This window comes from Mytilus edulis, chromosome 2, assembly GCF_963676685.1.
Source record: "Mytilus edulis chromosome 2, xbMytEdul2.2, whole genome shotgun sequence".
In the NCBI taxonomy this organism is placed as follows: Eukaryota; Metazoa; Mollusca; class Bivalvia; order Mytilida; family Mytilidae; genus Mytilus; species Mytilus edulis.
The window spans coordinates 30,773,317-30,801,217 of record NC_092345.1 but is presented as its reverse complement, the minus strand read 5'-3'; the positions used below and the strand labels follow the sequence as shown (position 1 = coordinate 30,801,217).

Below are 27,901 nucleotides of genomic sequence, written 5' to 3'. Positions count from 1 at the left end.
CACCAAATATATACTTCGTAATACTTGCAACTGGACATAAAGCAATCATCAATAGTTTAGAGGCCTCTGTGGCCGAGTGGTTTCAGAAGTTACTACTGTAATCACTAGACCGTCAACACTGAGTTTGTGAGTTCGAACCCCACTCGTGTGGGTGCACCGGACTCCAATCTTAATTGACTATGATTGTCAGTTTTCATATAGAAGGTCAGTGGTTTCTCTGGGCATTCCGGCTTCTTCCTCCAATAAAAACTTGACAACACAAAATAGCCCAAAAAGGGTGCTAAAAAGTAGAGTTAAAACACCAAAAATCAAATCAAATCAAATCAATAATTTAGTGAAAGAAGGAATTATTACTGTGGTATTAAAGGTGATTTGTGTCCAATGTCAGTTAACTGAATTGCGTATCAAAATAAGACTGGACCAAAGTGCACAAAATTCTTGCAATTGCTTTTTTATACGACCGCAAAAATTAAAAAAATTTTGGTCGTATATTGGTATCACGTTGGCGTCGTCGTCTTCGTCGTCCGAATACTACTTTTTAGTTCAAACAGTTTAGGAATTAGGGGCCAAAAAAGGCCTAAATAAGCATTAATCTTGGTTTTCGCACAATAACTTTAGTATAAGTAAATAGAAATCAATGAAAATTAAACACAAGGTTTATGACCACAAAAGGAAGGTTGTGATTGATTTTGGGAGTTGAGGTCTAAACAGTTAAGGAATTAAGGGCCAAAAAGGGGCCCAAGTAAGCATTATTCTTGGTTTTCACACCATAACTTTAGTATAAGTAAATAGAAATCTATGAAATTTAAACACAAGGTTTATGATCACTAAAGGAAGGTTGGGTTTGATTTTGGGAGTTTTGGTCCCAACAGTTTAGGAATAGGGATTTTAACAAAAATTGAATCCTTGGGGTTCTTTGATATGCTGAATCTAAAACAGGGCTTCCAAAACGGTCATATATTCCGGTCATTTGTATAATGTCCGGTAAAAGTCCGGCTGGGCAAAGCATGAAACAGTCATATACTTTTTAGTTTTCAAGGCTTTTTTGGTCATTTTTACATAATTCACGATCTTTTTGATCCAACCTTTTGCCTTTAACAAAAGTTACATCATCACATTTCCGGTCATAAATGTGACATGATGATTAATTACTATCAAAACAACACCTACTTCAATACTTTCTAATTTTAATCAAGGCTAATTAGTAGTTGGACAGCTGAAATCTACCTGTTCAGGTGACAGGTGAACTATGTTCAGTACCGGACATCTTTTAAATTGATCGGTTTATTCTCAATTTTTTTCTAACTTTTCAGCGGTTTGTTTCTAATTGATTTAGTTCAAAAAATTAAAAATATTAGAAATTAGTTTATCAACATGATTTGATGAAAAATTTAAAAAGGTTTTAAATGAAAAATCGTCAGAACTACGTCGTATGAACTAGAACACGTGTGTGCATGTGCACAGAAGGGAAATTTAATTATGCATCCTACATTTCTTCAAAAAAGCTAAAATTATCATTGATACCTGTATCTAACGTTCATTTCAAGTATTTCGTTGAAGAAATAACGTGGAAAGAGCTTCTTCACTCAGTCGTGCTTTGTAAACGTACACAGATTTTACTTATCTGTTTATGGTCCATGTTTTACCATTGTCAAGTCAACATTCAGTTAGAACAATGTGAAACAAAAGAAAAGTTTTTGACAATGTCATTTTGCACAAATAAAAAGTCTAAGACAGATATGAGCACGCTGATGTGCACACTTTGAATGATGCACTGCCAATTTAACAGTTACATCCGTACATCAAATTCATATCATATCAAAGTAAAGTTTAAAATAGTTTTTTTTGATCTAATGTCAATCATTGGAATGGCCATCTGATTACCATATTGCCTTTTGTGACTAAGTCTTAAGGGATTAAAATCGGGATCAGATATGAAATGTCCGGCTGGCTCAAATATTTTTTGGAAGCCCTGATCTTAAAATGTACTTAGATTTTTGATTATTGGCCCAGTTTTCGAGTTGGTCCAAATCGGGGTCCAAAATTAAACTTTGTTTGATTTCATCGAAAATTGAATAATTGGGGTTCTTTGATATGCCAAATCTAACTGTGTGTGTAGATTCTTAATTTTTAGTCCCGTTTTCAAATTGGTCTACATTAAGGTCCAATGGGTCCAAAATTAAACTTAGTTTGATTTTGACAAAAAATGAATCAGTAAGGTTCTTTGATATGCTGAATCTAAAAATGTACTTAGATTCTTGATTATTGGCCCAGTTTTCAAGTTGGTCCAAATCGGGGTCCAAAATTAAACTTTGTTTGATTTCATCAAAAATTGAATAAATGGGGTTCTTTGATATACCAAATCTAACTGTGTATGTAGATTCTTCATTTTTATACCCCACGCAACGAAGTTGCGGAGGGTATAATGTTTTTGACCCGTCCGTCCGTCAGTCCGTCCGTCAGTCCGTCCGTCCGTCCGTCAGTCCGTCAGTCCTGTTTCTTGTCATCGCAACTCCTCTCAAACCACACAACAGAATTTCACCAAACCTTTTCAGATAATAAGGACATACTATGTAGTTGTGCATATTGACGGGAAATTGCGATTCAATTTTTTTTCTAGGAGTTACGCCCCTTTGAACTTATTTACTTTAATGTACTACTGCAACAGTTTGTCATCGCAACTCCTCTCAAACCACACAACAGAATTTCACGAAACCTTTTCAGATAATAAGGACATACTATGTAGTTGTGCATATCGACGGGAAATTGCGATTCAATTTTTTTTCTAGGAGTTACGCCCCTTTGAACTTATTTACTTTAATGTACTACTGCAACAGTTTGTCATCGCAACTCCTCTCAAACCACACAACAGAATTTCACGAAACCTTTTCAGATAATAAGGACATACTATGTAGTTGTGCATGTCGACGGGAAATTGCGATTCAATTTTTTTTCTAGGAGTTACGCCCCTTTGAACTTATTTACTTTACTGTACTACTGCAACAGTTTGTCATCGCAACTCCTCTCAAACCACACAACAGAATTTCACCAAACCTTTTCAGATAATAAGGACATACTATGTAGTTGTGCATATCGACGGGAAATTGCGATTCAATTTTTTTTCTAGGAGTTACGCCCCTTTGAACTTATTTACTTTAATGTACTACTGCAACAGTTTGTCATCGCAACTCTCAAACCACACAACAGAATTTCACGAAACCTTTTCAGATAATAAGGACATACTATGTAGTTGTGCATATCGACGGGAAATTGCGATTCAATTTTTTTTCTAGGAGTTACGTCCCTTTGAACTTATTTACTTTAATGTACTACTGCAACAGTTTGTCATCGCAACTCCTCTCAAACCACACAACAGAATTTCATGAAACTTTGTAGATAATAAGGACATACTATGTAGATGTGCATATCAACAGGAAATTACGGTTCAATTTTTTTTCTAGGAGTTATGCCCCTTTGAACTTATTTGCTTCAATGTACTTCTGCAACAGTTTGTCATCTCAACTCCTCTGAAAACACACAACATAATTTCATGAAATTTTGTAGATAATAAGGACATACTATATATATTGACAGGAAATTATTATTCAATATTTTTTCTTATACAATTTTTTTTTCTTATACTTATTTAATTTCTCCAATGACAATGTGGGGACGTGGGGTATGTGAGCGTGCTCACTAAGGTTCTTTAATTGGTCCTGTTTTCAAATTGGTCTACACTAAAGTCCAAAGGGTCCAAAATTAAACTTAGTCTGATTTTAACAAAAATTGAAATCTTGGGGTTCTTTGATATGCTGAATCCAAAAATGTACTTAGATTTTTTATTATGGGCCCAGTTTTCAAGTTGGTCCAAATCAGGATCTAAAATTATTATATTAAGTATTGTGCAATAGCAAGTCTTTTCAATTGCACAGTATTGCGCAATGGCAAGAAATATCTAATTGCACAATATTGTGAAATAGCAAATTTTTTTTAATTAGAGTTATCTTTCTTTGTCCAGAATATTAAGCAAGAAATATCTAATTGCAAAATATTGTGCAATAGCAAGAATTTTTTTTAATTGGAGTTATCTTTCTTTGTCCAGAATCAACTTAAATCTTTGTTATATACAATATACAATGTATATTCACTTTTTACTACCAACTGATAGATTAAAATAATCTTTACCATTCAGTGATAACAAGCAGTTTTTTTACATCTTAATATTTTATGATGTATTTAAATGAGTAGTTATTGTTGCAAACTCCATTAGAAATTTTAATTGAGATTAGTTTTGAAATAAGGGAAAGGGGGATGTGATTAAAAAAATTGGGTTCAATTTTTCTCATTTGAAATTTCATAAATAAAAAAGAAAATTTCTTCAAACATTTTTTTGAGAGGATTAAAATTCAACAGCATAGTGAATTGCTCTAAGAGAAAACAAAAACTTTATGTTCATTAGAACACATTCATTCTGTGTCAGAAACCTATGCTGTGTCAACTATTTAATCACAATCCAAATTTAGAGCTGAATCCAGCTTGAATGTTGTGTCCATACTTGCCCCAACCGTTCAGGGTTCAACATCTGCGGTCGTATAAAGCTACGCCCTGCGGAGCATCTGGTTACAATTTGTTTGTTTAGGAATACAATTAAACAATATCAATATCTCTGCTACTATAATTGTGATGAGTGTTACCTTGAGAACTATCCATTTTAATAACTGGTGCAGATGACTGGTTCCCATACATCATGACAACAGTGCTCATCAGGTGACTGGTTTCCCATACATAATGACAACAGTGTCCTTCATCCTATTGATAAAGATCAATTCTAATATGATATTCTTCTTCTTTTGCTTTGTAAATAAAGTCATGTTCTACTTCCACTAAACAACAGGGGGTGCACTTGCGTGACGTTACAATTCCATCATCATTGGCATTAATTTTGGTGCTGGTTGCTAGAAAATTCAATAAAATTATTGCAAGAAGTAAGTCTATATGTTTTTGTACACTTTTGAATTGTTAAACTGTTTTTGCATCATCATATCAAAATATCTGTCTTTCCAATGTGTTTCTGACTAAGGTCTTAACCGATAAACAAAAGTTCTGAATTTTCTGTTTAGAATTGACCTATTCTTACGCATCATACTGTTTCCACATATACAGTAAATGTAAAGTGCTTTAAAGGTATAATATATCAAGTTCTTTTTAAAAAGCTTGTTTTTTTGCAAAATATTTGATTTAAGTGTTAATTTCAGATCCATATTCATTTGACACTCAAATTAAACCTCAGCTGAAAAATTTTATTATTTAAGTTTGAAGATTGTTTAATTTTCTTAAGCACACAAATTCATTGGCCTACTTCAGCATGCTTAATTTTATGTTTTTACATTTGTGAAATTTCAATTCCTATATAAATTATATCTGAAGATGTCCGGTTATTTACATGCATGATAACAATGAGTCATTTTATGTAATTGAAAACAACTTGAAATTTATAGAACATTCTCAAGAAGCTTTTAAGCGTAATCTGCATATTCAGTGGTACTTGTGCATTGTTTTGGTAAAATTTAGAATAGGGTCAACTTGTATTGTGATAGTCGTAAATGTTTGGAAAAAATCTTGAGGTGTAGTATATCAATTTCTAGCAGAATTTGATATAAACTATGTTTAAGTTGTGAACTACTACATCATTCTGTCTGTGGTGAAGTGTTGTCTCTTTGGCAATCATACCACATCTTCTTATTTTTACGAGATAGGCTGTTTGAATTAAAAATACATACTTTGTTGAACATTAAAATGCATGGTTCTATAATCAGGAAATGTGTGAAAGAAGTCATCCCGCGAATAATAATTAATCCACACAGACACTAAAGTTAAAGTAAATGACAGAATGGCAAGAGAAAAATGACATCCAAGCAAAGTATTGGAAAGAAGGGAGACACAGATAGAAATAGGAAAATACAATTATAATACACTAGAAAATAGCATGAGTATCTAAAATGTCTTAACAATTGTAGCACACAAGTAAAGTGTGGGAATGTACAACACAAGTATGAGATAAAGAGGAAGCAATTACTGGAGATAAGCATTGATATTTTGTCATTTACACGGTTTTAAATACCATATTCATTGACGCATTTAATTAGTTTTGTTTCAAAGTAATATTTTATGATATTATTGATTAATATTTGTTGAGTGTTGATTTGAGATAACTATTTATGAATATACAGTCAATAATTTTATATCAGACTTCATGGCTATTTTACTGTATGAAACTATATGAATATCAGTAAAATATAACCTTGAAGGCCTCACTGTGATGATAGACGCTGTGATCCTTTACTATGGGTTTTGTCAGCTTGATTTAGGGATTTTGTATTAAACCTTATCCCTTTTCTTTAATTAAAATAAATGTACTGGTATTATGAATGTCATTGATTACATTAGATTTTTGGTGTTTTAACGTCACTTTTAAGCACCGCATTTAGGCTATTTTGTGGAGGCCAGTTTTTATTCATGGAGTCAGCCAGAGTGCCCTGAGAAAACAACGACCTTCAATAGGAAAACTGACATTCCTAGTAAATTAAGGTTGGAGTCCAGTGCACCCACACCAGTGGGGTTCGAACTCATAGCCAAAGTCAATCCTCCTCTTCCTTCATGACATCACCAAATGTGACATCTCACCAGATTATTGCTTTGACATGATCAACACAACTGGTTCTTCTTGTGGGACAGGAGCCACTTATCTCTCCAAAAGAACCATTGGTTTGAGGTCACCCAATGTTTTTGTAGGTTTTCTGTTCTGAATTTTTGATTTTCCTTATTGTCTGTCGTTTGTGTGTGTGTGTGTTTTTCTTTTATTGTGATCATGATCTGTTTTTCTTCCAAAGTTAAAAGAAGTTTGTTTTAATTAGGATTTCGTTAGTCGGCCTAAAGAGGGATTGCAGTTTCATATGTCCAAGAAATAATAAGTGAGAAATTTAAAGTCAGACTTTATAGTCTGAAAAAAACCAACCTCTAGTATTGAAAATGTTGCAAAATTTACTATGAAACTGTTTGCTGATATTGGATTTTTAACTTTAAAAGACTTGGCATCAAAAGGGGAATGTTTTTACTTTACCATTGAAAGTATTTTTGTATTGATTGTCATCCTAAATTTATGGTACACTTTTGACTTTGACTTCAAATGTCACGCTTTTCTTGTTGAAATCCATAAAATTGAATTGGATACTTTGTAGACAAGAAAACACATGTTCTCTAAATTAGAATATAAAACTATAAAATACAATGTTTTAAAACTTTAAATCAGCATGTTTAAAACAGATTTTAAAGATTTACAACTTTTTCTTATAGAATCCTAACAAAGTCAAGATGTCAACTAAAATTTACAGATGTATTTCAATTAAATTCCTAGCGATTTCTGCCACGGTGGTAGTGAGGCTCATTTGCATATATATGTTGACAACAAATAATGTCAATGAAAATTGAAACATTTCAGCGTTTGAAAGCATTAATTTATAACGTTGATTTGTAGGTCTGAATGGTTAATCGGTGGGATATTACTTATGTCGCATGGTGGGTGTTTCAAAAATTAATATTATTTTCTCATCTTTTTAAATAGGTAATTTAAATTTAGAAAATCCCTGGCTTCCAGAGGAGTTAAATAGTATAATGGTACTTTTTGAACCATGTTATAAGATATAGGCTAGATAATCGATAGATCAGGCTAACAGATGGTTTGACATTTACCAGGAATTCTCCCCATTGCTTATTTTTTTTCTTTTTGGCATTTTAATGTCTTGTCATTTGTAAAGTATTTTTTTCTCTCAAAGCCAGGGAATTGATTTGCAATTAATATTTAGGGTTTTAAAGGCTTTTAAAAGACAAGTGAAGGACCTCAGGTTTTGATTTTCTATGTTGTGTTTTGTGTGCTATTGTTTGTCTGTTTGTCTTTTTCATTTTAAGGTGGTACCTAACACTACAGGGAGATAACTCGGTAAAGTCAGCTAAATGTTTTAATTACGTTGCATTGTTAAGGGGATATTAAGCTTCTCAATGATCAACATGAGTGTTTGTCAAACTGCTATATAACCAGTGTAATTTTTCTGATAAATTGGTTGGTTCAAATTTTTTGAAATTTTAATATTTTTGTCAAAGGGTCAAGGTAAATACTTTGTCAAAATTTTATGAAAATTAAACGAGCCAAATTAATTTTAGTGAAGGTGTTGGGTACCACCTTAAAACCATGGAGTTGTCAGTTTATTATCCACTTATGAGTTTGAATGTTCCTCTGGTAATTTGTTCGCCTCTCTTTTTTGAAGGCCTCTGAACAATGGAAATTGATTGCAAAGACCAAAAAAAACTTAACAAAGCTGCAAGGTCTAAATGAAACCAAAGGAATACATTCTATATAAAGATATGAAAAGGCATAATAACTTTTATGTCTTTGATGAATTACAAAAAAAAAATTAACAGTAAATACATAATTTAAATAAAAACAATAAAAGATGAAACAGTAAGTGAAAGAAAATAAAACACAAAATTAAATCATTATTTTAGTAGATACTTTGTTTTTCAAACTCTTGTATTTAATCCAGGTCAGTTTTGTTTAAAGATAAAATTGAATCAATATTTGTCATTAAAACAGATGGAAAAAATAGATTATTTTTAATTTTTAATTTATAACTATAAGTTTAGATAAATAGGTACAATCTCTTAAAAGAAAAAAGAAAAAAAAACCCTCACATTTGATTTGAGGTCACAATTGACATTAGAATAGATGAGAGCAATTACTGCAATATATTATATTATAATTGGTCCTGGTTTGATCCTACTCAACAATTACATAATATTATAGATGGGAAATTGTAGATATGTTTACTTTACATTGTATAGAACTACCTTGAGTAATAGATTTTTTTAATGCCTAAAATTTTACTTGGAATTTATTTTCTTTTTTAGAAATGAATCATGTTTACTTAAAAATAGGGTTGGCACTAGTTAAGAGTGCATAAGACCATAGATTCTTTTTTTCCAGAAAGGTTTAATTTTGACAATGCCATTAATTTATTGCCATGCATAGGCATATTTTCCATAAAAAGAACTTGATACATGAGTGCCTCATTGAAGACACTTTAGACTACTAAACAAAACTATTCTGGAGCAGAATAGAACTGTCAAAGTGTTAATAGATTATAATTGAAAGACAAATTACTATTTCATATTTAAAAATAAATAGCTGTTTCAAGTTTTATATATACAAGTATATTTTAGCTTGCTGTTTCAGTGTGAACCAAGGCTCTGTGATGAAGACTGTACTTTGACCTATAATGGTTTACTTTTATAAATTGTGACTTGGGTGGAGATTTATCTCATTGGCACTTATACCTCATCTTATATCTATAGTCATTAAGTACCCTTACACTGGCTCCTTAAAAATAGCTGTTACAAGGATTATCAGCAATTTACAGTACACCAAGGTGTGAATGTATTTAAGTTCAAGGTTGAAAATAATGGTCTTGTTCCTTAGTTAAGATCGTGTGTTGAACTTTAAGATGGCTATTTTTGGTTAATCCTGCTGCTATTTTTTTGACATTTATATCTAATTGCTATTCGTTTATGTAGTGCTAAATTTTATGCCTTATTCTTTTCTAGGTGGCTTGGCAAAAATCAAGGAAAAGATAAAGAGACAACAGGAAAAAGCTTCTCCGAGAGGTAAGTCATGTTAGGATAATCTTCTCCTTTGTCAAAGGTTCACTCTTGGTGGTGACATTTACCAGGAATTCAGGTAGTTGTCTCAGTACTCCCTACTTAAATGTAAGTTGTTTATTCAAAGGCTAATCAGAGCGGTAAAATAGTCATCTCTGTCCTCAAAGAATGGAGAAATCGTTGCTCTTTGTAACTAGAAAGAGGTGGTTTAGTTACTGGAAAATCAATAAAGCCAAATTAAAATCAAGAAGTCTATTTTTGTATTTTAAAGACAAGTGTCTTTGCTCAGTAGACAAAACTTAGGTCATATTCTTCTTTTAGTATTTATCTAATTTGAAAATAGTAAGGTACTCACTTTCCAAGAACATGTGGCGTAAAAGGTGAACCGTCTAAGCAAATTGTTGTATGATGAAATTGAGAATGGAAATGGGGAAGGTGCCAAAAAGACAACAACCCAACCAAAGAGTAGCAACTTTACCTGACCATGTAGGAAAATAGGTATTTAGTCGGATCTTAACACGTACTTGTGATTTGGTTAAAACCGGTTTTGTTCAAAATATACGAAGAAATGTCGAAATGTTCAGGACTTAATTTAATCCGTATTTCGGTAGGATGGTGCAAGCACACGATTTTTATTGCGTCTTACACTTTGAGAAGCGAATAATCTTTAACTACTTTATTCAAATATTGTGTAAAAACGTTAATTTTGAGCTATGAAAGTCAAGTGGCTCGAGTATTTTTCTGAGGAAGTTTTAAAAAATTGCAAAGAAATGTTTTTACATTGGGTTAGCTTTCATTAGTCTTAACTATCTATAGATTAACAACTTTTGGTTATATTTATAATTTAGAATCATCATTGAAGGTGGGGGACGATTTCGCAGATAATTAATTATATTGATGTGCCATTTGTATGCAAGAGTGACATTTCGTTGTATTATGTGCCAATTCGAAAAAGTTATGCGAGTATTCTCTCCCCTTAACAGGTTCATTATTTTATAATTAAGTTTAGGTTTCTGATATAATTTTGAATAATTACAAAATGTATCAATTCAATATATTTCAGTTTTTGTTATTGGTGTATCAAAAACATTGATGTACGAATATAATTTCATAAATTTGAAACGTTTAAAATGATTACATACCAATATAAAGAACTGTTCATCATTTTTGAAAAAGACTATGAACGAAATTTGATTTATTTATCTTCCCTTGGTGACAGATTGATTGGGAAATGAACCAGCGTAATATAATAGTAATCACAGAGAGGGACCAGCAAGCAATTTTTAATTGTAGCTTAATCAACGTTAAAACAATTTTCCACTATAAACGAATGTTACTTTATACAAATATAAGGACTTTGTTAGCTAAATCTACAAATTTTAGTAGATATTATGATTTTTTATTGCAATAGATTAATATGCTACAAAGAGTAAAAAAAAAAAACAGCCGAAGGCCTCCAATGGGTCAGTTGGCTTAATTTGTCTTATTTTATAAAAGTATTTGTCTTGATGAAATTGAAGAGTAGCACTAATATTAAATGATAACTTATATTGTTTGAATCGTACCATAGAATTCTCTTCAGTAATTCTTTACTTACTTTTGATATCATGTCCACAATCACAAAAAAAGCACCCAGATAAACATTTTGAGAAATGTAGATGATTGGAAAAGTTTTGTGTTTACAAGTATTATTTTGTTATGTATATTTTGATTGAAAACTGTGCTATTTTTACTTTCATTTTTTGCTGAGTACATGTACTAAAAACTATTAAGAAAAAACTGACAGACTGCAGATCAAAATGATGAAAAGAAAAGTCACTTTGAATATTATACATGTAGATGTAGCACCTAGGGAATTAAATAAAATTTAACCAGACATGCAGAGTGTTAAATATTTGATCAAGTGAACATTCCATTAATGTGTGTTTGTACAAAAGTAAAACTTTAATCAACGATACATTTGACATATGTGAATATAGCTATCTGATATTGGCATATCTTAGAGCATAGTTCTGTTTGCTAAAAGATAAAGTATTTAACAAGTGAAAATTAGACCTGAGAATTTTGTTTGATTGCAAAGAATTAAAATGGCCATTTGTACATAAAAAATATGCTGACTTTTGGTTTGTGCAAACTGAAGAAAAAGTTAAAATAATCCAGTATATATAAGGCCATAAAAAAGAATAGGTTTGTTTGCCCAAACCCTACCTACCCAGAAAAAAACTGCTTACTCAGATTATTTTATTGTCCTGATTTGAAGACGTTTTTTTTAATCAGATAGGCATGAAGACTAATAAACATCCGATACGTAAATTTCTTTAAAAAAAAAATTAAAAAATGCCTACCTACCTACCCACTGTCTTAACCTTGGGTAGGGTTTGGGCAAACCAAAATATTTTTGATTGTGGCCTAAATGTAAAAAAGTGAGAATGATATTACTGTGGATTCATTATTATTCATTGGATACCGTGAATATTCGTGGGTTTCGTGGGTACGGATGAACCATGAATTTAAATGTACAATGATAAACAAATTTCTATAAAGTTGTATCTAGACTTTGGCAGAACCACGAAATCAAATATCCATGAAAATTCAACGTTTCAGCAATCCACGAAAATTGATACCAACGAAAATAATAGAATCTACAGTAAAATAGTAATTTGAAAAAAGAAGATATGATGCAAAACATTTCCAAACATTATTTGATGAATGGGTTTTTAGTTATTATTATTTAAAAAGTAAAATAACAAAAATACCGAACTCCAAGGAAAATTCAAAACGGAATATCCGTAATCAAAAGGCAAAATCAAAAACACATCAAACGAATGGATAAAATGATTCCTTTAAACCCCCTAACAAATGGTGTATTGATGAAGTCAAGTGTGTAAATCCATTCTGATCGCTGTCTTTTTAAAGCCTTTATGTAACATTATGTGATTTTTTTTGTAATTTCCCCACTTCAAAGAAACTGTAATTTGCAAAAGTGCATGTCTTAGATTGACATCGAAATTGAAATCTGTAATGAAAATGAAATCTGTAATAGATAACATGTTTTGTTCACTCTTGTATCAGTGACGGGATACCAGTGACAAAATAGATGTCCTAATGAGCTTGACTTGTTTAACATTTCTCAATTAAATATCATTATAAAGTTAATTTTAGATGTAATTTCAAATCAAAATCTTCAGACCTCTAGGAAGCTAAGCTCTTCAAACGTATTAGTATTCCCACACAGAGAGACAGAGCTACCAGTTATTTATTATGCAATCGTTTAATTAAAACAGCGATTTGTTATATAATCCCATTACAATGATGGAAACTGTGTATCGGAATGTTTAACAGGTGTTGGGGGGAGTATTGAAAACTATCACATACCATACCATGTAATAACTGGTATATCATGCCTCCCACAAATATCTACTGAATTCAGTCGATCGCAGATAATGGGCGTGGAAATCACTTGGTTACATGTACATGTACTAAGTCCATTGTTGTTGAATATTAAGTTTTTAAGAGTAACAACATCCCTTGAAAATTAAACAGTTTTTTTTTTTTACGAAAAGCTACGTATATTCCTTGTATATAGAATACATGCACATGTTCAAAGGCAAATAAATGAGGTATAAAACTCTTTTTTTTTTTCATTTTGAAAATGGGCTGAATTAAAAATATAACTTATTAGGCATTCTTTAAGTTTATGCATTCTTGTTTCAGTCTTGAATTACATGTAAATCAAGAAGATGTAATAAAACCTTTAAAAAAAAACATAAAAAGAGGATACAGTTACTTTTCCTGATATTAAGGGTTTATGTCCAACCCTGAGCAATTTACAAAGGATAATGTTAACATTTACTAAAAGATACCCTTGAATTTCAACTTAATCATAAAATATCAAAAAGGTCATAATCAGATTCTTAAATGGATCTTCAAAAGCCATACTGCATAGTAAAACAAATACCTTCCTAAAAAGTTATTAAAGGCTCAAAAGTCAGCAAATTTATAATGGATGTATTGTTGAAAAAATATTTCATTTTTTTTGCCTGCAACCTAAGATCCAAAAAAAATCTCTAACCTAAAGGATCCTAGATTTATTTTGAATCACTCAGTACAAAATGTGTCTGTCAATGGTTAGGAACAAGCTCTTATTATCTGCTCAAATAAAAAGAAATCAATATATTTTCCCCAAATTAAGAAGAATTTACTGATTATCATAAATCTACATGCTTATGTAAAATAACATAAGATTCTTGTAGTAAAACAAAAGTCCAAGGTCACAGATATGGTAGTTTTGTTTAGAGCACCCATAATAATCGCCAATAACTTGTGCATGAGTGGAGACTATTAAATTCCTCCCATAATAAACATTACATATACGTGGTATAACTTGCAAGTACCGTTATAGTATAGTTATAAAGTTCAACACCTTAAAGTTTATGATTTAAATACCGGCACATTCATTGGGACAGATAAGTTTTTATTGGAGTCTTTTGTATAGGTTTCAATATCTGATTGTTAATACTGTGCGGTGTATATGATCGAATGCCAAGACTTTTTTCACCTGATTGCGGACTTATATATGTTACCTGTTAGAAAATTATTATTTGTCAAATTTATTTTCCGTTTGTATGTTTATGGAGAGATTTTCGACAATATTTCTCTACATTTGAAGGACTAAAATAGTGCATATACGTGTTTGTTGATTTTGCATATTAAGTAACGGTATCAGATTTTCGGATATTAAATTTTGGATGTATTCATGAATAATGGTAGGTAGTATTGATTGCAAATATTCAGTTACATTGTGTGCTTTTAGAACTACCATATATATACAAAACTTAATTATACTCTGTTCGATATTTAATTTACTTTATTGTTTGTGTCGAGTGTTTGCATATTTTGAACTAAAATTCAGTAGCCTTCATTGATATTTCATGATTATAATCTAGTGGAATGAATATTTCATTCATTGAAGAGGCTTCAATGCTGGAAACATTTTTTTAATTGTCTATTAAATAAAAAATTCAACAATGCATTTAATTCTGCATTTAATATCAACAGTAATGCTTCAATTCCTGCAAAGCCAAAAAATAAGAACGAGACTACAAAATTTCTATCTTTTCTTGCAGTTTAATTCCTGCTAATGAATGCAATAGTAAAAAAATATGAAATAGAAGACAAAGTTTCCATCTTTATTCAATTTTATTTAAACATCAACTAAAATCAACAGTGAAGCAAGTTGTAGCTCCCTTGGGAACCAAAAATTGACTTAGACATTATTGATTGAAAAAAACTTATTAAATCACTACAATAAATCAAACAGCAAGAAGAAAACTTTCACTCAAGATCTATATAATATACTTGTACATTAAAGTATGCTGTTAAAAAAAAGTGTGAATAGTTAATATATCAATTTATACTACCTTCGATTGAGTCAAATCTTTTAAGGGTATATATAAGCCAAATAAAGAAATGATATTGAGTGAGTTCTGTTCCGTCTAATTAATTACACAGTATGTTGTAAATGTCTTGGAATAATTTGTCTGCAGTTCCATTGACATTAGAATAAAATGACATGAAAATCAAAGCTAGCAGACGATGAAAAAATGAAGAAATGCATTAACCTGAATCATATTGTGTCCTTCGTTATACAACGTTGACGATAAACATGAAAGTGCATTTCTTACTATATGATTTAGTTTTTCCTTACTATATTCCTTCCTGGTTCTGATTGAATGAAGTTGGTGCTATGCCAAGGTGGCCCTTTTAATCACAAAACTTGGAAAAAAATATCTGAAGAATCATGTTAAGTCCACATTTTCTTTGAATGTGAACATGCATGAAATATTTGCCACTGGATGTTTTAGCTACTGAGGTGAATTTAAGCCTTAACTTGACTAGTTAACTAATAGTTCTTTGCGTAGAGAGATAACCGATTAAACATAAAAAGGGCACATTGTAATATCTTCTTATAAAGGCTGATCAATTAAAGCATACAAAATTAAAATGATAGATCTGATGGAAGGTACTTGGGTGTTCTTGCAAGAGAAATTCTAAAATTCCCTAATCCTAAAGGGTTACTTCATTTACAAAGTTCCTCCTTCTCTTGGTTCCATGTATGTTTTAATGTAGCAGCCCTTACATTTAGTATGCAGTATAATCTGTTCTTTCAATGTTGCAATGTTTAAAAGTTCAAATTTGAAAGATATTTTCAAGAACTTAGTTATATTTCTTAGAATTTACACCTGTAACTAGACATGTTTAAGATTATTTGAAAACTCTCAGACTTCTATTGAAACCGGCAGGACATTAGGATATCAATGTAAACTATACTTTGGTCTTTTATTCTTACAACTCGGTTTGTTCAGATGACTAACATGACAGTACCTACTTATAAACGTTTCATTTATTAGTTTAGCAAAATGATATTGGATAACGGCAATCAGCCAATATTCCAAGTTGCTATATTTCTTAGAAATTTCACCTATAGCTAGACATATTTAAGATTAATTGAAAACTTCTCAGACTTCTTAAAAATCCGCAGGACATCAGGATATCAATGTAAACTATACTTTGGTCTTTTATTCTTACAACTGGGTTTGTTCAGATGACTTATATGACAGCACCTACTTATAAACGTTTCATTGATTAGTTAATTAAGCAAAATAATATTGGATAACGGCAGTTGCCCAATATTCCAAGTTGCTCCTTCAGTACCTTTAAAGTACAAGATAGTACGTTTACTCTTAGTCTCATCGTCACTCGATTGGAGGTCATAGGATCGTGCAGACGCTTAATGGATCTCCTAAAAAAAATCGAGGGTTACTTATCAGACATCGCCCCAAAAATTAAGAACTTTCCGTTAATCATCAAACAATCAACAAACTATTGGCTACATTTTGTGTGCCGGTTTACGATCTGTTTATACCCAATGCTCTGATAATTGAGGGCAAATAGGTTAATACTTATAGTCCATGAAGCATTAAGATTATTTCAGAACACTTGAATAATACAATAGTCCCTTATTATGTTTAAGAGACTTCATTTTCACAAGTCATTCAGAAATATGAAGAAAATAATATATGAAAATGAATGTAAACAAATTGATAGTATTTGATATCATTAAAATAACAATTTTTGGAACCTGTGGTTCATAAATGTATAAATTATATTTTAGCAAAACAGCATTATTAACTACATTAAAACTTCAGTGAATGAAAATTCATAGATATCATGCTTAATTTACATTCTTTTGAAGCCATTTGTAATTATTAATACCATGTACTCGGACTTCTCTTGAACTGAATTTTAATGTGCGTATTGTTATGTGTTTACTTTTCTGCATTGGCTAGAGGTATAGGGGGAGGGTTGAGATCTCATATACATGTTTAACTCCGCCGCATTTTTTTGCCTGTCCCAAGTCAGGAGCCTCTGGCCTTTGTTATCACTGAACTAGTATATATTTGTTAAGGGGCCAGCTGAAGGACGCCTCCGGGTGCGTAAATTTCTCGTTGCATTGAAGACCTGTTGGTGACCTTCTGCTGTTGTCTGCTCTATGGTCGGGTTGTTGTCTCTTGACACATTCCCCACTTCCATTCTCAATTTTACTCATACTGAACACCTAGGTAGATATAACAATATAATTTGATGAAAGGTACCGAAATCTGTTTAATATTATACTTGTATAGAAAATTATATCTAGAAGAATCATTCCCTTGTTACAAATTAAAAATTGGTTAAAAAAATGGCAATGAAATATTTAAGAAATGCTTAAATCTGAATATTGTGTCCTTCGTTATTCAAGCAAGTGTATTTATTATACCCCACGCAACGAAGTTGCGGAGGGTATAATGTTTTTGACCCGTCCGTCCGTCCGTCAGTCCGTCCGTCCGTCAGTCCGTCCGTCCGTCCGTCCGTCAGTCCGTCAGTCCTGTTTCTTGTCATCGCAACTCCTCTCAAACCACACAACAGAATTTCACGAAACCTTTTCAGATGAAAAGGACATACTATGTAGTTGTGCATATCGACAGGAAATTGCGATTCAATTTTTTTTATAAGAGTTACGCCCCTTTGAACGTATTTGCTTAATGTACTACTGCAACAGTTTGTCATCGCAACTCCTCTGAAACTACACACACATTTCACGAAACCTTTTTAGATAATAAGGACATACAATGTAGATGTGCATATCGACAGGAAATTACGATTCAATTTTTTTTCTAGGAGTTACCCCCCTTTGAACTTATTTACTTTATTGTACTACTGCAACAGTTTGTCATCGCAACTCCTCTGAAACTACACAACAGAATTTCATGAAACCTTTTAAGATAATAAGGACATACTATGTAGATGTGCATATCGACAGAAAATTACGATTCAATTTTTTTTCTAGGAGTTACCCCCCTTTGAACTTATTTGCTTTAAGGTACTACTGCAACAGTTTGTCATTGCAACTCCTCTGAAACTACACAACAGAATTTCATGAAACCTTTTAAGATAATAAGGACATACTATGTAGATGTGCATATCGACAGGAAATTACGATTCAATTTTTTTTCTAGGAGTTACATCTCTTTGAACTTACTTGCTTCAATGTACTTCTGCAACAGTTTGTCATCTCAACTCCTCTGAAACCACACAACAGAATTTCATGAAATTTTGTAGATAAAAGGACATACTATGTTGATGTGCATATTGACAGGAAATTATTATTCAATATTTTTTCTTATACAATTTTTTTTTCTTACACTTATTTAATTTCTCCAATGACAATGTGGGGACGTGGGGTATGTGAGCGTGCTCACTAAGGTTCTTTAATTATTATATATTTTTCAGTTTTTCCTTACTGTAATTGATCTTTGTTGTGCTTAAATGATTTTGGTGCCTTGCCAAGATGGCTCTTTTAATCATGAAACATGGAAAAAATGTCATCAGTTTGTTCTGAATACATTTCTATACCTAAATATGAGTAAATAAATGAAATACATGTCTTTATATAAAAGGGTTGAACTTATGCTGAGTACTCTGGTATTAGAATGGTGCATTATATATGGCAAAGTACTAAAGTGTTTTTGATGTACCAAAATCAATTTCATGAGAACAAACCAAACAGACCCAAAACATCCATGTAGATAAGAGTACATACAGTACAGGTGTCAGAGTTCTGTATACATATTTATCTTTATATTATTTGTAGAAATTACTTACCTTTTATATATTGAAATTACTTATCTGTATTTATGTGTCTCAAGTATCATTTAAGTTCGCAGAAACTTCGTACCACAAATACTTACACAGAACCTTACTAAAGAAAAGGTCAAAAAGGTCATAAAAATTTTAACAGCTTTTAATGTTAATAAAACAAATTTTGTCAATAGTGAAATTAAAAATCTCAGATTGATCTGTATTTATTTCATAATTTTTTTGTACAATTGGATCTTGAGAAGCGAATTATGATTGAAAATTAGTTTTTACACAGCATGAAGCCTTTTAACTGACAAATAAGCCTATTATTGCATTTTGTAATATTAGATTATTTTTTTTAAATTAAGAACATATTAAAGATTTTCTGCAATATGATATACCATAAGTTAGCTTGCAATTGAAATAAGTACCTACTTCTGTTATAACACATCTTATTTGGACCAAATACAAGTGATTTGATTTTATCTAATTTTTGTATATGTCTGATCATTTTGCAAAGCTCTTGGGCAAAAATACTGTATCATTACACAAATGTTATTGTCTCCCCTGCTGAGCCATTTGAAACCTAATTTGCTCACCATGTTTTTGTCAATTTTTTAGATTTTTAAACAGTCCTGTCATACAAGTGGGAGATTTAGCTAGCTATAAGTCCAGATTTAACCCACATTTTCTTGGGAGTATGCCTGTACAAAGTCAGGAATATGGCAGATGATTTTTACTTGATCTGTTGATAGCATTTTCTTTTGTAAGATTTTACTGAATTTCTTTTTAATTGTCCTAGGAGTTTGGTAATTTTGTTATACTTTTTTGGCTACAATCAAGGTCATTGGACATAGTCAAAGGACATAAATGAAACAACGTAATAATAGACCAAGGCTGGGGAGTCACTATTTTTCATTTTCGTTAGTAATGTAAGAATGTTTTTAAACGCTAAATGTTTTGAAGGTCCTTTGAAACAACATTAGGTTTTGATTTAGTATAAGATCAGGGTCTTTAAGCACTAAATGTCTTGATGCTCCATTTGTTTGACCCTTTGAATTGGTATAAGACGAAGATTTTAGGTAAATGATACATGTTTCTTGGAGGTTACGGTTTTTTAGTACTACGTTACATGTAGAAAGGTAGTGGCAAACATATTTATAGCAGCCTAGTACATTTATAAAGAAATTATATTAATTGATTTTAAGGAGCCCTTTATAACAATCTTTACACTACATAACAAAAGCTATTATTAAGTTTTATCGATATATTTTTTTAACTTAAAGAAAGCAAGGATATTTCAAATACAGTTCCATTAAACAAAAACAGGTATGAGTTATTTGAACTTGGGGGACTTGAAAAATTAATGTTGCAATAAAAATGGTGTCCTGTATGAACCTCTTTAAATATATATAAGTAGACCTTCCTTAATATAAGCCTCAACTGGGGCATACTGTTGGCTTTTATTTGAAAGGTATAATGATATATTTATCATTTCTTTTTCATATAGCTTAGGATATAATATGAATAATTAAATAAAGGTAAGCAGGCTAAATGCCAAATTTAGATTGAGTCAGAGTTTAATGGTATGGCTAATTTTGGATCGGAATTACATTCTTTTCAACAACAAATAAGAGAAATAATTCAGTTATAGGTTACAAAAACTATGGTGGCAATTGGTGTTTGTCAAATCTTTTGTCACAGGTTACTCTCTGATATGATAAAAATATGATTAAAGGGGCTATCTGGTGATTCAATGAGAAGCAACATTCGGTGTATATTGAAATTTAGACTGTAAATTCAGATATTATTCAAATTGAGAACAGAAATGAGGAATGTGTCAAAGATGCAACAACCCGACCTGAAGGGCAGAAAACAGCCGGAGGACACCTGAATGGGTCTTTAATATAGTGAAAAAATGCCGCACCTGGAAGCATGCTTATCTGTCCCCCTAAACAAAAATGTACACTAGTTCAGTGAAAATGTACGTCACACTAAACTTTGAATGCATCCATTATTGTGATTGTTGGCCAATCAATATAAATGCAAGTTTGATTATTGAGGTTTTGGGAATATTTAAAATAGTAGTTTACTTTTGCGACACCTATTTTGTAAAATTTTTGCTGTGAAAATTTATTCAAGCAATCTATGTTGCAATATCTGAATTTTCTCTCTAACGAGATGTCATGTGATTAAATACAAGAAATATGACAAGTGATCAGACTTCAATAGCAAATCCTTTCGTTAACAAAAACTACCTTTAGGCCGTAGTTTTTTTATTTTTAGTTTTACGAACCCTCCTACCCTAATTTTTGCCAAATAGGAAAAAAAATAAAATTAAAAATGTTGATTTTTATTTTTTTTTCTCCTCCGACCCAGTGTTTTTCATGCAAAAAAAAATAAATTTTAGTTCATAACTGCATGAAAGAATCTAAATTTATGCTCTTGGTGATTTAGTAAGTTGTTGCACATTGATTTTCAATTCAAACCTTGTCAAGGAAAAAAAAATAGTTGTTACACTAGTAGAAAATCTCCTGGTGAAATAAAAATATTTTTTTTTTGATATTGACGGTTGGTATTAAAAAAAAAAATCAGCAGCAGCATTTTTTTTTTTTTTTTTTTTTTCGTCCTCCTACCCATTGGTTATGTCAAAAAATTTCGTAAAACTAAAAATATAATAACTATGGCCTTAATTAATTAGAACAATGCTTATTTCAACAATATTGCATGTTAGTACTAGCGTTAGTTGATATCCTTTAGGACTATACTGGGGAAATGAACACAATTAAACATAAGAGCTTAATAAAAATATTGACCTGTTTGAATGGGTTGTATGCAGAGAAAATTATGCATTGAATGGAATGAATGAGATTCTTAGAATTTCATTCTAAAAAAATTATAAAAATTAAAAATAGAAATCTTCATGGGTATATAGCAAACATAAATACGTGCAAAAAGGTTAGAGATTTTTAAGTGTTTATGATTATAGCGTGCATGATACAACCATGATCTAAGGGATTCAGTATTTACTCCAGATCAGGAATGTTGATTCTATACTGATCCCCGTCTGTTTGGGCTAACTGATGTGAAGTATATGCCAGTGTTTAAATACATATGTATAACAATAGGCTCATTGACGAAGGAAGACCTATAAAACAACACTGCCACGGTAAAAGATCTCTCATAAAGTTTATAACTGGATCACGTTTGTCAATTTAGATTAATGAGAATTACATTCATACATTGTATAATAATATCTTTTGTGACATTGTCACAAAAGATATTATTATACAATGTACCGTTAAATTTTTACTGTTAAACGGTAATCAGCTTGTGAAACTGTGGAATATGGAAATAAGCAATATTTTTAGCCACAAGTGGTCTTTAGAATATATCAGTGATAAAGAATAAAGGAATCAGTTTTGTTTGCATTAAAGCATACCATAGAATGTTTGACCTTCCATAACAGTTGAAATATGAAAAAGTATTTTCATCTTCTTGTACCAGAAATAAAATAGAGAATGGAAATGGGGAATGGTCACTCAACTTTTGAAGAAGAAAAAAAGTATTAGGAAAGAAGTAGTAGAACATTCAGCGTCTGAGTTTAAAACAATTTTTAGCTCACCTGTCCCGAGTTTCTCATGCTTAGAAGTAGCAACAGTAATGATTTTAATCTGCCTGTGTCCTCAGTTTGTTATTGCGTAGATATTGCAAATTGTTTCTTGTTTTATTACACCCTACTTTACTCAGTGAAGCAGTGGATGCATAGTAATGTCTCCTGCCTGTAACTTAAATTATTCTTTGTAAAACATTTAATGGATTTTAGTGAAACTTGGAACACAATCTTCAGTTACACTGTTTTGCATTGTCACTCACTGAAGTAAGGACATTAAGGTCAATCTGTATGATAATGTTCCTATTCTGCAATAAGAAAATGATGTTAATGTATTCCATATTGAAAATTTATTGTTGCTTAAATTTGTGTATTGAGCAAAAGATGAAATTTTGTCAAATCATTAACTGTTTAATGCACTCAATAAAAGTCTTTATATATTCAACTTCTCCAAACAAAATACAAAGTGAATCTGTTTTATTTATTATTTACATGCATTATGCATGATCATTTTCTTTTTTAAATCTTTGTTAACTTTCATCAGACCCACTGGAAGTTTAATCCTGAGGTAGGAGTCAGTGTCTGAATTTTGATATCAATTTGATAAAAAGTTAACAATGATTAAATAGTCAGTTTCATATCTATAACAATTTACTGCTACCTACGCCTATTTATTTATAGAATGACAGACAACAACACCCCCTTTGAAGAGGGCTATTATACAAATTGCACCCTAGTAAAAACTTTTTTATTGTTGTTTGGCATATGGAAAGATATGGCATATGTTTTGAGAATCTGCACTTGTTTATATATAAACTGGAAAAGCTAAGAAAAATAGTTAGTTGAGTTTTAAAAGAGGTTCATTTTCTTTTCTGTATATGCCAAAAGATTCATAAACATTTTATTACTCAATATTTACTTCATGCATAAAAAAAAAAGTTAACATTTATTTAAAAAAGATTCCTTGTGATTATGTGATATTGTATACCTGTCAAAGAAACAGCAATATACCACAACAAGGTATATTAGGCGGACATTTCATAGTCCGAACAATGTTCATTGGCCATCATCCGATACCAATTGCACAAAACTTAGGCTAAGATGTTTGAAAGGCTGAAAACATTCAAAACCAAGCCTTGGTATTTAACATGCCCTGTTCAACAGGTGTATTCTACATTTTACAGTATACCTATATATTTCCTCCCATAAGTCATAAAGATAATTATTTTTCGTCTTTTTATACCTGATATCTTACAAAGTTTTGATAAGCATAATTCTCTGTATTCCCATATATATAAATAGGCCACATTAGTAGTGGGTTTCAGTTAAATGAAAGATTGTGTAAATTTGATGAAGTAGTTTTTTTTAAATGTCATAATTATTGAGAAGCTGTCTTACCCCTTGTAAGCAACTCTTTGTTTGTTCAAAGATTAAAAATATGTTTTGGTGTTCTGTTATTATAGGCTTCAAACACCTTTCTTAGCAACTGTCTGTCCGAGACTAAAATATTTGATTTATATCTTTTCCTAACCATTTTATAATTGAGAGAAGATATGAAATTTTCACTCTGAAGGGCTTAGATGCAAGACTGGTGTCTTGGTTGCCTTGTCCTACGTTACTGGTTATCATTATTGTACTCAAATAAATGAGACCAATGCTAGTGCTAGTGGATGTCTGTCTTGTTCATGGATTGGTAACAAAATTTTGCCTTGTATTCAAGGCCTTACAAAAAAATATGTGTGCCTCTTGTTTTAACTAAGCTTTCATCATCATATAAAAAAAAAATTGTCTTGATTTAAATTTAAATTTCAAGCAACTATAACCAGAAACATCTTTTCACCGATACAGGTGGGCTGGGGGGGGGGGGGGGGGGGATTCAAAGGGTTGGAACACCCCTTGTTTTGGACGATCAATGCAGTTGCATGGGGATATGTAGTTGGAACCCTCCTTTATCCTGGGTTGGGATCCCCACCCCTTTAAAAATGGCTAGATCCTGCCCTGCAATATATCAAAGTCTTTTTGGATTTTCTGAATTTTCCATGAGTTCTCATATACCCAATTGGTTACCTTTTATCCAACTACCGGTATTGATTACATACACATTTTTTCTCTCTGGCAAAAATTGGCAAATCAGAATGGGAATTAAAAACACAATGCCAGTTGGGAAGTCAATTTTTAATTATACAGTTGTTTCAAAGAAAATTGAACATGAGATTCAGTAAAAACAGGAAATTAAACTTTTGGACTTGTGGTAATTAATTCTTGTTTTGATTACAACTGATTTTATTCTGATATTACACTGTACTCCTTCATTAATGCCAACAGAATATAATGTTATCTGTTGGTAGGAATATTTTCATGTACTGGTATAAATGATAAACCATATTCTATAATTTGGTTAATTCTAATAATAAAAAAGGTCAATACAAAAATTTGGTCAGGTTAACCTATATTGGACACATTAAAGACTGGTCAAGTGTCATGTGTGTTTTCAAAACCAGATTGAAGGAACTGGAGTAATGATGACAATAAGGATGTATTCTGATAGCGGTCCAGATTTTATAAGCTTCTTGAAAGTTATAGAGGAATGATAATTTGTCAACTAATGTATCTTATATCTTAAAAGCTGAGTGCTACACTCACCTGGTTTATACAAAAACTTGGTCACCATGACCTACTTTTTATGTAAGAGTGATTCCTGTTATGTTTGAGGACAAAATTTAGTAATCAATAGGGGGATAAGGTATCATTTATTGTGACTAATTTTCTATATCACGTGTCTAATGGAAAACACATTTGATCTTAATGATTTGGAAGTTCTCGATTTGAAAATTAGTTTAAATATCCATTTAGAAATTTGATTAAACTGTAAAAATCAAATTACAGTCTGTCATTGTTATACCTAGTGATTGTTGAAGTGCTTTGGTTATGTAACTGAAAGCTTCGGTTTTTAGCAGAACTAATTGGCAGTATTATATGAAACTGCCCAACTTATAGTTTCACTGTTGCATACAATAATAGAAAAGCAAACAACAATTTGATTCTAGATATTTTAACTGATATTTATTACAGAAAACCTCTTTACCCCTGGAGCAGATATTGCAATGTAATAGTTCATGGAAAGATCTATAAAATGTAAACTTATTACTTATGTAAATTTCTCCTGGTAAACTTTCATTTTCCCACCGATTATTTTCTGTAATTACAACAAATGGAAATTCTGAAATCGTAAATTGTAAAAACTTTGAAAACACCCACACTATTATTTTCTAAGGTTACATGTATAACCTTCGGCTTAACATTTATTTAATTTCCATAATATTTGATCTGTTAAAGTTGAAAACTTTACATAGAATCTTGACCTTTGAAAGATTGAAAGATAGAAAAAGGTTTCCTTTATTTACCAACACTGATAAAAAAAACTTGAGATTTAATGGCCCTAGAAAAATATGATCAGGCTTAAAGTTGAGCATTGTTACGGAACATCAATTCCCTATTTTAAGACACCATAATAGAATGCAAAAAAAAAAAAATCTTAAACCACATGTATAATTATTTGACAGGTACAATGTATAGTAACATTTGAATTTTGAATTTAGCATGAAGATTAAGAGAAACAGTAATTAATGATAAGATTATTTAGTTATATAATATCAGGCATTTAGGAAAAACTTAAAAGTTAGACAAATGGTTAATATTGTAAAGGCACCTTTGGTTATATGTAAAGTGGCATCATAATTGCCAAGTACCCAGAATGCAGTATAAACATTTGACAATAAAAACCAATATGACTATAGTTTGGTACAAAAGTAGGCAGTTAACTAAAACTTCAATTAAATGCTTGATGTCGAATATTTTTGGAAATTCCATTTTTTAAAGTAATTGTATGGACAATGAAGGTTGACAAATTTATAGTTGGAAAACCCAAAACAAGTGAGAAAAAAAAAATGAAATTTTTTATAGACTTTTAATAGGATTCTGTGTTAGCATGCATGGTCATGGGTTCATGGGCCTCAGTGGCATACAAAAAAAGATATAATAGAAGTTAAGATTTATTACATTTATTAAAACAGCATTTTGAAAAAGGGAATTTCACTGTTCTCAATGTAAAAAATATCAAAGCAAATTAACAACTTTAGGGGTCATTAAGAATGAAAATTATCAGTTCTGATATGACTACCAGCTGAAGCACGCCTCCCAATGCAGGATTTTATCATTGTGTTGAAGACCAATTGGTGGCCTTCAGCTGTTTTCTGCTCTTTGGTGGTTTTTTTGTCTCTTTGACACATTCCCCATTTCCAATTAACTAAACTTCTGTTACACAACAAAACCTTAAATCAATTGCTCTATATAATAAATGAAAACTGCATGTTGCTTAAATAAGCTGTTAGCAATAATATAATTTTTCACACAAAAACATGTAAAAAAAACTGTACATGTACAACAGCGTGTAGTCCAGTCCACTATTGACTAAGTGTTAAACGTTTTAGACCCTTAAGGGTATATGTTTATTTATGGTTTGTTGGAAAGATTAGCCAATATTTGTATAAGGACCATTAGTTTTACTGATCCTGTGTAAATATTGTATTTCATCTAGAGCCTTTCACCAGCAATATACTACCACAAAAGAAAAGTCATATTTTGTATATTTACACTAATTCATTCACAAGAGGAACTTTCTCGTGTTCATTTTCACACTGGGTGTTTTGTTAGTAGTATATTTTTGGAAGTTCTTATGTCTGTTAAGTGGTAAGTTTATATTTGGTTGTATTTATTGATATCATTAGCAAGTCTTATGTGTGTGCATGCACTCTTAAGACACAATTGTGTGTTTTGTAAATATGTGCCAGAAACAGTTTTGTTTTAGGCAACTGAAATTTTACATAGATTTTATGCCAACTATGTTTACTTAGTTCCTACAAGTTACATTTGGACTACTGTTTTCTTGGTGAAACTTTTCTGTTTTGTTTCTGTCTGCAATGAATCTTCTTGTGTTAAAAAGTGGTACTGGTAAATAGCATCATACTTGTAAGTAACAGAAGTTTTCCTGCTTCTTTCTTTATAATGAATTCTGATTGAAATTACCTCAGTCATGCAAGAGTACAGACAATATTTTTGAAAGTTTTAATACAAAAGTTCATTTCTTAAATGAATCTGATGTCAGACGAAGTTATATATAGCCTGTATGACCCATGGTGTAATATGTACCATAGTAAACAAACTTCCCGACAGTGTTGATATTTCATAGATGGTAATTTTGATATTTACTGTGAAATTTAAGAATAGAATGGTAAGAATAAATTAATCTGACCGACTTGTTAACAAATACTTGACCTTTTAAAGTGGTTAAATAGTAATGCTATTTACTAAATAAATTGTATGATTTCTTTTTTTTTTAAT

General features: G+C 31.2%; 1 protein-coding gene across 4 annotated transcripts in view; it reads left to right on the top strand.

Moving 5' to 3' along the window:
• Positions 1-27,901, top strand: part of LOC139511947 (centrosome-associated protein 350-like) — a 126,011-nt gene that overhangs the window by 41,359 nt on the left and 56,751 nt on the right. For 2 of the 4 annotated variants that reach the window (XM_071299154.1, XM_071299155.1), the window contains one exon: positions 9,655-9,714. In XM_071299154.1, coding sequence (XP_071155255.1) covers positions 9,655-9,714 — 60 coding nt within the window. Of the gene's footprint in view, positions 1-9,654; positions 9,715-14,197; positions 14,475-20,343; positions 20,430-27,901 lie in introns of those variants that run through there. The other 2 variants (XM_071299157.1, XM_071299158.1) reach the window with 2 other exon arrangements.